We start from the raw sequence: 11,364 nt of genomic DNA on the forward strand, positions 1-11,364 counted from the left end.
ATGCAAGCAAGAAGTTTAGATCCCAAGAGTTTGCTGCAGTCCTGTTTTGAGCCTGGTGCACCCTGAAACTATGCTATCAAAGCCTGACAGAATAGATAAGCATTGTAATAGCCCAGAAGATTTTTCAAAAGGGAGTAGGTCAATTTCCTCACTATAAATAACATTTCCTGTAAATCTGATTTTTGCAAGTCAGCAAATCCCTGTAGACTGGAGAGGGAGGAAGGGGAGAAGAGAGAAGGCAAGGCAGGAGGAATCCGCAATGAATCTGTTCTGACTCTTGAGTTTCGTGGGGCAGAGGTAAATAGTCATCAAAGATGAAGATGGTCAGCCAGTTTCATTGCTGAGCAAGAGATAAACAGCAAGAAAGATGTTTTTTTTTTTCCTGTCCAAGTAAAGATTGCTGAGTGGAGTTTTATCGTGATGATGTCTCCATTATATCCTTGCAGTTGGAGCAGAGTGCCAACAGAATGAAATTTTGCATTGTTCAGAAACAGTTGGATTTTACTGCAGCCTTTTGTTGGTGGATTCCTGTTAATGGTTCTGGTAGAGCTGGCCCCTAGGCAAGGCCATGCACCTGACTTCTGGTCACACATTGTCTTTTGGTTCCAGCTGAGAAAGGTCTCTTGGCTGAACCCACTGTGCAGAGAACTTGTCAGTAGCTTTGCAGACAGAGAAGCAGTATGGGCACAGCTTTTCTGAGCCAAAGAAACTAAACCTATTGAAACACTACTTTATCTGCTTGAAGCTGACAGGAGCTTTTGCCTGGTAGTGTTTGTGGGTCACAGGGATAGAGACTTTTTTCAGGTGAAATGTTTTCTAGTTTGATGAGCAATGGCTTCAGTGAGGCATTTAGGAGAAGAGAATCTGGCCATTTCTACCTGGGTGCACACATTAGTGCTGCACTAGATGTTTTGAAGATGAGCCTGACTCATAACTAGATGTAGTAAGCCTAAGCTGGGCCTGTTGTTTCCCACATGGCATGGCTGCCACAACATGAGATCCACCAGTGTCTTGACAGTATATTGCAGAGTCACTGCAATTTCATTGGGGAGCTCTGTTGTTTATTTTTGCAACTGTCTTCTTCCTGGCTTATCTAGACTTAGTGGTGCATCACCTTTCCTTGGAGAAACCAAGCAAGAAACACTAGCCAACATCACAGCTGTAAATTATGAATTTGATGAAGAATTTTTCAGCAATACCAGTGACCTGGCAAAAGATTTTATTCAGAAACTCCTGGTGAAAGATACACGGTAAGTAATACTGCAGTAAGATTGATTCATCTCTAAGATAAACCTGATAAGAGAAACATAGGCCTGATGAGTAATCCGCAAAGCTTTCATTGCAGTGAGCATTGCTGTTCAAGAGCAAGACAGGAGGATGCTGCTGTGCCCCCGGTTAATTACTGCACCCAGATATCCTGTGAAAAGGAAATGAATCTCCTGATTCCAGCATTTCAATTTCAAGATTGAATTCTCACCTGCATCATGCTGGCTCCACAGGGTGTAGATGAAGGGCAGAAAATGATGTGCAAAATCTCTAGTGCAGAGTAACTAGGGCAGGGGGCAGGGGGTGCAAGCGTAGAAGCGTTTAGAGCATAGGAGGTTCCACATGGACATAAGGAGAAACTTTACCACAGTGAGGGTGACAAAACACTGGAATGGACTGCCCAGAGAGGTTGTGGAGTCTCTTTCTCTGGAGACATTCAAAATCCGCCTGGAGGAGTTGCTGTGTGACCTACTCGAGGTGATCCTGCTCTGCCAGAGCAGGACTAGATGATCTTTCAAGGCCCCTTCCAACTCCTACTGTTCTGTGGTTCTGTGAACTACCACTCCAGTATTTCAGTCTATTATGAACTACTTGCAAGGAGGTGCTATGATCCAAAAATATGCTCCCAGTGGTGGAAGGGCAGAAACATCTTCACATGTGCTCATAGTGAGACTGTTCCTTAAGTCTCTCTGCATCTGTTGCAGGTAAGATCTAGGATTTGCATGACAGCTATACAGATCTTTATTCCCAGGTATAGGAATCACAGACTGGTTTTAGTTTTTCTTGCTTTTAAACTTTAAAAAGAAGCTTGCCCTGGACAGATGTCAGACCATTGAAGTTCTATCTAATGGCTTTACTGGGGGAGAAAATAGGTATTAGAATGAGGCAAGCTGTTCAGTCAAACCCTTAGGCCTTAGGATAGGCTTGAGTAGGTGGGGTTTGACAAGATGTTTGCATGGGTCTAGCAACCTTCTTTTAGAAAGGGATGAGTCAGTGATATCGATACTTGTCCCATGTGCAGAGCCAGTGCCTGTGCAATGCCGTGTTTCTACCTTTGATTGTCTGTGCTCTTAATGTGCTGTTCACCACACTACTATGATGCAGAAGGAAGTTAGGATTGATCAGTTTTGAGTAAGTTTGAAGTATTCTCTCAGACATGTTACTTGCAAGAAACAGCAGCTCCTGCAGTGATGCGCTATCATGTTCCAGAGGATGGTTTTGAGATAGTTCATGTTGTATACCTGTGGATAAAGGTGTATAGAAAGAATTTATTTTCTAAGCATGTAGGATGAACAAAGCAAAGTGATGTTTTATTGCCTTTTATGGAATGGTATACAAACATGCAGGTAGATTTTGATCAAGTAAGAATTAAAATTGTAGAGTGAGGACAGCTCCTTACTGAAACAGAACAGTTACTAAACTACACACCAGCAGTATGCCTCATGGAGAAACATAACCCTTGAATCTGAGAGCTAGTCCTGGCATTATCTTGATAAATGCTTCATATGAGACCTGAGAGAAGTTCACATTCATGGGGCTTTTCTGTGTTGTTTTTTAGGAAAAGGCTGACAATTCAGGAAGCCCTGTCCCATCCATGGATAACGGTAAGACTCTGTAAAGAAACGGATTGTGTGTTTTACCGTGACCAAAACAGAGACGATACTCTCACTCTTACTGGCATGATAAATGGAAAACTGCCCTCTAAGTACTTAGTAACCCTCAGTGTCTCAGAGATGTGCTGGAAAGAGTTGGTTGAGTCTAGCTAAATCCTTGCATTTTTGCAAATGGCTTCTTTCATTCTCATAACTTTTAAAAAGAGAGTAAGGAAACTTTGGTGTTTATTGCATGTTATACTGTTCTACATTAGACCGAGCTCTGCATTTTCCCATTCTTCTGTTTGCATGGACATATACTACACATAGGGTTTAGTGCTTTCTTGAGTTGAGACTTGACCGTGGAAAATACAAACTTTTTTGAGATATTACAGCTTTACCAGGTGTGGTGGTTTGCTCACGTTTGTGCATGTGTGTGTATGTTTTCATCATAAACCACTGCTTGTCTCTTACTGAAAATACATTTAGCTAATCTTAGTGTGACTAATGAGGATGTTTGAAATTCAGTTTTTGCTTTGCCTTGCACAAACCATTAACTGGAGTGTTTTTAAGATTGTTTGGCTTCCTTTTATATATTCATAGCTTTGAGACTGTTAACTGCTAAAAATTAACATGAAAATGAATTCCAGCCTTGTTATTTACACTTACCACATTGGAATGAATGCGCATCACTTGTCACATACATTTTGTGTTTGTGTCTGGTGGTGTGGTTTTCTTTTTTTGTTTGTTTGTTTGTTTGTTTCTTTGTTTTCTTTTAATCAAATGCATGAAGGAAAATCTGTGGGAGCCGAGAATGTCTCAGCATCGTGGAAGTTCAGGCTGCATACTTTGTGTAGAGGTGTTTTTTTTTTTTAGTTACTGCGCTGTCTTGTAAATGTTCAGTAACATTGGTTCCTCTGTCTGACGACTCACCAGCTGAAAGAAGAAAGCAAAGTCCAGGAAAACAAGAAGGTTGAGAACACACAGCTGAAGACAAAACGCCTGAGAGAGTACACCATAAAGTGCCATTCGAGTATGCCTCCCAATAATACTTACATCAACTTCGAGCGCTTTGCCCGCGTAGTAGAAGACATTTCAGTTACAGAACAGGGTTTCAGCACTTTGGCTGCATCCCATGATTCCTTGCAAGAGGACATTGATACTCTGGTTTCCATTTATAATGAGAAAGAAGCTTGGTATAAAGAGGAGAATGAAAGTGTGAGGCACAAACTGTCTCAGTTGAAGTATGAATTCCGTAAAATTGAATCCCTGAAAAGACATCTACAAGATGATATCAAGAATGTAGGTGCTAGTCTTACAGTCATAACTGGGAAATACACTGATCTGCAGAGTCAGTATGAATCTCTCAGTCAAGAACTTTCTGAGGATCTCAAGTGGATACAGGATCTGATGAGTAGTTTTCAACTGGAAAATGAAACTTGTGTGAATGGAAACTTTGAGTCTGTCTTCAACAAAGACATTAATGAATCGCTAATGGAGCTGTTAAATAGATCTCGCTGTGAAGAATTCCTTGCAGAGTCAAATCAGTAATGTTGAAGATCAGCCTAGGTGCAGGGTTTGCTGCCTGTTTGAATCTACAGCATCTTCAAAAGTCTCCCATGCACAGATTCTACATAAAAATATCAGCAAAAACCAAAATAAAAGTTCTGATTTATTGTACAAGATGCTGACCAATCCCACAAACTTCCAGTGGTTTGTAGCATCACAGTTTATTTTTTTCTCTCACATTCAGTATCTGAATTTACAGGAACTAGATTATCATGGTGGTATGGACACATCAAACCCTGCAGCCTTTTGCATTGCCTATATGATACTTTCTCATGTATTACAGTTGCTGAAGATCACTAAGTAAACTTGGAATAAAGAGCAGGTCAGCCTGTACTTACTGTACAGTACTGGAAGCTGGGTGCCTGAAAAACCTCATGATAATGTCCTTGGTTGGATAAAGGAAACAGTTGTGTAGACTCGCTGCAGGCGGTTCTATAGATCACATGAGATAAATACTTGCAGAAATTAAATCTGTCCTGTAAAACAAAGTAAATGATGTAGTAATTTAATATTTAGCTAGTACTGATGAAATTCTTTGTGAATAAGTGCTGACAAAGAAAAGTTAGGATTATTTTTAGGCCAGTTGTGCAGGGTGAAACGCTTTACCATCAGAAGTGTGTGTTAGCTCTTGATTAATGCTTTAATTTAAAAGATAGCAGAGAAATCCTATTCAAAACTGGGAACTATTACAACTGGGAACTTGTAATGAACTGGTTGAATAACTGCATGTAATTTACAGTGTAAATATGATTTGTGAGTGATAGAGATACTAGAGTGTACAGTTTACTTTCTAGAGTAAGCCTGACGAAGCTACAAGTGATTCAGTCCATGATGTGGGGTTTGAGACTAGTGTTCTTGCTGTGAAGTTTTTTTTTCCCTCAGGTTTTAGTAAGTAAAAAAAGAATTGGCCCAAACTTGAATCATGCCTTGCTGTTTTGTATTTCCAAGTAATTTGATTACACTGTATTAATACGCACAGGTGTACCCATCTTGGTTTTGGACACAATAAATAGTTATTTATGCAGGATGCAATTGTTTCCTGATGGCATTAGTTAGTGGCTGAAAAAGAGATTTGAAGCTCCTGTGTACTAAAAAGAGTTGCCAGCCTAGGTTCTGCAGCTAGTTTACAGCCCCTTTGCTTAGCTGTTTGAATTTGCTGCAGGGGACACTGACAGCTCCAAAAATGAGTGAGATAGTAGCCAGGCATCCCTGCAATGCTGCTCAAGTCCATCTAGAGTGGCTCTTCATGTACTAGAATATGTCTTGCACTGCCCAGCCTCCCTTCTTTTCCAGACAAGTTAATGACCTAACTAAATGGAACTACTGTTGTTCATAACATTACTAAGAATGTTTCCTACTCTCATCCAATTTGTGTAGAGTACAGTGACCCATTGCTGCCATGTCTTAAAGACATGAAAAGGCTGGTGAAAATTCCAAGTTCTGAAAACAGTTATTCAGTAGGGGTATTGTTACTCCTGCCATTGTACTCAGTGGAAGATGGAAACAGGACGTGCTTCTTGTGGCAAGATGTGCAATTTTCAGAAGCTTCAAAATAGTGTAGATAGCCAGGAGATGTCCCTAGCAAGCCAGTGATAATAGTTGGGGAGAACTGAGCTCCACTGTGATAAACAGGTCTGAGAATTTTACATATGTCCATTTTTTATTCTCTCAGTATGCTTAAGTCATCACTTCTGTGGGTTCCTTTGAGCTGGAAGACCCATAAGATACTGTCCAGGGGAAACAGAACACAGGATGTTTTTTATGTAAAAAAGTAAATTGAAGCTTCAGTCAATATCTGCAGATGCTCAATAGACTCTGCCTTTCCTCAGCCATGATCTCATACTCTCTGTTCATGCAGATTTTCTTTAAGAACAAATGCACTGCCACGATGAGAAGGAACATTAAATGAGGCCACTCTGTTCCTGAGTGTGTTTGGGTGAGGTTAATATTGTTGTGACTCAGTCCTTGAGGCTAATGCTCTCTGAGTTGTAGGAGGTCACTGACATACTGTTTTTGAGAAGATACTCTAATGATTGAGAAAGTGACAGGGTCACTGATCTCCAGGCTACTTAGAAATGGAGAGACAGTTGAGCCTGCAGCACTGTAAAGTGATCTATTTTGATTCAGCAATGGTTCTACTGCTGAAAGGGCACTCAAATTTGTCATCATGATTGTGCAGCTGATACTGAGCCAATGACATTTTTTCCACTTCAAACTGATTTCTGCTTACTGTTTTGTTGCATTATCCTAGCCATTTGCAGCATGAGGAAATTAGATGTAATGCTTAAATGTCCCAGATCTGTTGTATGTGAATGGTGTATACATCTAAATGAGAAAGAGGCCTAGCTGATAGCTTGGCTCCCTGAATTAATGACGAGATATCTGCACAAATGCTGTACCTACAACATTTGATAAGAAAAGTACGTTTGTTGTCTCAAACATTACTAATTATTTTGTGGAAAAACATGTTTAAAACCTCACTGATGTCTTTCCCATTCTCCTTTGGTAGTCTTGCTTCTTCAGGTGTCCAGCTTATTTGCATTTCATCCAGTTCAGTATAAATATTTCTGGGTTATCCACCTCCAAATAGAATTGTTATGGTTGGAAAAGACCTCAAATATCATGAAGTCCAAACCAGTCTGGACTGATTGGAACTGGAATGATTGTCACTCCATAAACTCTGAAGGCTTGATTCCTGACCTTTCTTTTTTAACTTTTACCACATGTGATTTTGAACATTTTCCCCTCAATCTGTCAGATACAGTTCTTTGGTCTGTGCAGTTTTGGATGTGATTTTGGATTTGAAACGTGCTTAATTTTCAGAAAGACTGTGTCAGGGTTTGAAGAAGATATATTTGTGAACACTGGATTGCCATGAAAAAAAATTTGTGCACATCTGAATTCTGATATGTATTTATTTTTCTGCCTTTTTTTCCATACCCAGGTATTGCAATTCTTTCCTCATATATTTATTGCCAAGGTATCAATGTCCTGTGCTCTCATACTCTGGATGCGGTTAAAGGACAGAGCCTGAGTTCTTTTGGGTATCCTTGTTGCTAATGCTAAATGACATTGAGCTTTTTCCCACTTTATTACAGTGATGTCAGCAAAACTTTCTGGAGTGAGTTTGATGGAATGCTGTGGAAGTGTTTAAAGGATTGGAGTGCCTGTCAAAGGGCAAGAGACTGAGAGAGCTAGGATTGCTTAGTGGCAAGAAGAGAAGGCTTGGAGGGAGATCTCAATCTATATAAATACACAATGAAATGGTGTAAAGAAAAAAGATCCAGGGTCTCCTCAGTGCTACCAGAGGACATGGGCAGAAACTGAAATAAATTCCATGTAAGCATTTAAAAAGCAAACAAATTTAGTTATGAAAGGAGCTGTCAAACACTGGAGCATATTGCCCAGAGGTGTAGAGGCTCCATCATTTGAAACTCAGGTGTGATGTGGTCCTGGACAACTGCAGTAGCTGACTCTGCCCTGACTTGGACTAGGTGATCTCCAGGGGCCCCTTCCAAACTCAGCTCTTCTGTGATTCCCAGTGATTCGAGTGTTGACCAAAGTCAGTCATGGACTTACTTTTCTTGGGCCACCTTCTAATTTTCCTTGTCAAGTTCAGACTAATTGCAGAAGATTACTCACAGTGGCAGGTTACCTGAGCCTTCCTGAGGTTTTGATAAGCAGACAGAATTTTATTGACCAGTTTTGTGAGAGACAGGAAAAGGGCTGCTGTCTGGTACCATGTTATTATTTGGGTTGTAAAGTACAGCTAGCACTTTCTGAAGTTACTCCATATTTCACATTCACATGAATTCAGATTTCTTCATGTTCAGATCTGAAATGACCACTTCAGACTTACCTATGTACCTTTGAAGTCTCTCTAGCACAGCACATTTTAAATTTTTTTTTTTACTCTTTAAATTAGACTGGTAGAAGGAAAATCTGTAAAAGCACAATTCTGAAAAGATATGCTAGAATGCAATGAAAATACACAGACTGGAATTTAGGAAAGGGCCCTAATGTAACTTCATTTTAAAAATATCCTTGTAAAGTGCAAAATGTGAAAACTTCTATCTGAAAATTTGGAGGGTAGCACAGGATCCAAGAGTGTGATGTCATGATTTCTAGCAAGTACGTGCAAACCCCCCGAGCAGCAGTGTGCTGCAGTGCCGTTGGTGCACTGACAGCAGCTCCATCTCCTTTCTGTCAGGACTTTGTGGAAGCTTTTTGTTGCTCTCCCAGTGTCTTTCAGAGAGAGGGACGTGAATAAAGGCCAGCTGATGTGAGCTCAATCCAGATGGTGCAGATGTGCACTGACAAGCACTTCAGCAACTTTCCAAAGTGAAAGCTTTCCCCTAGTTACCTCTCTCCTGTTTGGCTGTCCTTCATCCTGTCCTTTGACTACAAATCTGTTCCCAGACTTTTTGTTTGGTTTTGATGTGGATCATTACAGAGCTGAAGCAGAACTGGAGGCTAGAGTAAAGTCCATACCATGTGATACGCCTTTTGTGCCAGGTTGAGTGGCTAGAAAGGGGCAACTGTGGAACTTCTCAGAACAATTTTGTGTGCAGGGCCAAATACAGCCACAGACTGTACACTGGTTTCCTGTCCAGACACAGAGCGGACTAGATTTAATTATTTTTCTTCTGCTTTTACCTATATGAACCCACAGCTTCCCCAGCCAGCATTCTTTTCAGCCGTCTCCAGAGTACATGAAGAATCTTATGTATTTAATGCACTAAAGGGAGTCAAGCAATAAAATTACTCTCTTGTCTTCTAGCCAGTGGACAAGCAACAAGCTTTGGTTCGGCAATCATCTGTTGTTAACATGGAGAACTTCAAAAGGCAATATGCTAGAAGGCGATGGAAGGTATGACAGCAAGCCTTCAATCCTTCTTGAGTAAGGCTTCCCAAGCCTGATGGGATCAGAGAGCAAGACAGAGATGGAATGCAAAATTGTAATATGCAGTATATTTGGATATGTAAGCACTGCATGTGTGTGGTCAAATTCTCCACCTTCTCTCTCTCCATAGCTTTCCTACCGTATTGTCTCATTGTGCAACCAGTTATCTCGTTCACTGGTGAAAAAGGTCCTAATTCAAGATGAAAGTTTGGTAGGTACACTTCTCAAACGGGAAGAGAAGGACCAGTTTTACTGTGCAGTGGTTTTTGCTGTCCTCGTGTGGATGCATAGCCAAACAGGGTGAAAATGGTTTTGTGGGAAACCAGCTGGCACCATGGCATCCCTTCTGTGCCTCTAATGCTGCTCTAAGTTGTGTTACTGTAACAGAAATGTTGGGCAATAAAGTCTTTAGGTGCTGGCCACATTTATGAGGTAAAGGTGCAGCATGGAGGTTGCAGACTAATTGGGTACCATAGCAGTGACTGTGGTGACAGAGAAATGAGTGGTGGTGGAGAGACACTGCACTGATGCTCCCCTGCCCAGCTGTGTGATGGAGGGTGGAGGATCCCTGCAGTATGGAATGAAACTGTCTTGAGATTTCTATTAGCTCAGTTTTTCTCAATGGACGATAGCTAACAATATCAGAACCTTATGTTTAGGAGCACGGTATCTCATTTATGTAACTGAAACGCTATGGCCTTTCTATTTCAGAGAAACTGTGAGAGTGATAGTGAGGACCGTTCACAAAGAAAAGCCACTCATCAGAGGAGAAGCAGCGTATCATAATGTGATGAGAATTCCATGGGCAACGAAGTTTCATCCCTGCTATAAAAAGCAGCCCTGACAGCAGACCTTCACTTCATGTCTGAATCCTTGGTATGATGCTTCTCACTTTTCAAACTACGCCAAGAGCTGTTATTAAATGCCTACTAAGCATTTTGGAAAACTGGGGATCCAGATTCCCAGAGAAATGTCACAGCACAAGCACTGATTGGAGTGTTTATATATTGAGCATTTCAGTGATACTTCAATCAATTTGTGATGTCAACTGCAGTCAGCGCATAGGCTTTCTACTGACACTTTTAATGCAGAGTAATTCATATTCCACACAATTACTAAGACTGTGCATTACTATTTCAGTCAGGGAAATGGGTGTTGAGTCTTAAGGAAATTTTTGTAATAGTTTTAATATTTGTTAATAGCATAAATACTTGATGGCAGATATGACAGAGTTTGTTAGCTGTGTGCAGTACTCTGTAATTGCTGTTATTGAGAAAAAAAATTGTAGTGCCATTACTTGTCATAACCTTGATTGTGTGAACCTAGCAGAAAACAGTTTCTGTACTGCAATAAGAACTGTACTCTGGCCACCTTTACTGGCTGAAGATATTAAAAGTGTCATTGTCAGTTTGAGTGCAACTGATTCTGGCCACTGAGAGATGAAATAGGCCAGGACAAATTTTGGATGAAAAAGAGAAAAATATCAGTAGTGACTTGATGCATCCAAATACACTGTTTTTACGGAGTGGTGGCAGGATGATTCACCAAAACAAGGCACTTAGAAACAGGAAACTTAAGGATAAGAAGGATAAGAAGAAATAGTCTTTATTAGACTTTTTTATTGATATAATTTATTGTTGGCAAATTAGAGCATCATTAACACCTATTTGTATAGGTGCTGTTTACATGGAATCCAAACTGCAAAGATCTGTGTTTTTATTCAGGGAGCTGTATCCAGGACTGAGGAATTAAGCACTTTGATACTGATGTACCAGCATTGTGCTAGTAAGTTGCATCATTTTAACTGTATTAATTTCTGAGGCAGTATCATTCAATGGGTACCAAAACGTATATAGACTGGGGTTTTTTTCTCACTGAATATATTAGTTGTTGTAAGTTTGTTTATCTTGCCATTTAACAAATTTTAAACATTTATTTAAAGCAAGCCTACTAGAAACAAGCCTGATGAAGAAAGTGGGTTTGTTTGGCTTCATTGTTGTAACTTTTAGGCTGAGGGTTTACAGCTGAAGGTAT

General features: G+C 40.3%; 1 protein-coding gene across 1 annotated transcript in view; it reads left to right on the forward strand.

Moving 5' to 3' along the window:
* The window catches only part of DAPK2 (death associated protein kinase 2), a 50,843-nt gene extending 40,727 nt beyond the window's left edge, over positions 1-10,116 (forward strand). Inside the window, exons 11-15 of the mRNA XM_054388139.1 lie at positions 1,098-1,250; positions 2,825-2,870; positions 9,208-9,297; positions 9,461-9,541; positions 10,042-10,116. Coding sequence (XP_054244114.1) covers positions 1,098-1,250; positions 2,825-2,870; positions 9,208-9,297; positions 9,461-9,541; positions 10,042-10,116 — 445 coding nt within the window. The remainder of the gene's footprint in view (positions 1-1,097; positions 1,251-2,824; positions 2,871-9,207; positions 9,298-9,460; positions 9,542-10,041) is intronic.
* The last annotated feature ends 1,248 nt before the right edge of the window (positions 10,117-11,364 follow it).

This window comes from Indicator indicator, chromosome 16 (assembly GCF_027791375.1).
Source record: "Indicator indicator isolate 239-I01 chromosome 16, UM_Iind_1.1, whole genome shotgun sequence".
NCBI lineage: Eukaryota > Metazoa > Chordata > Aves > Piciformes > Indicatoridae > Indicator > Indicator indicator.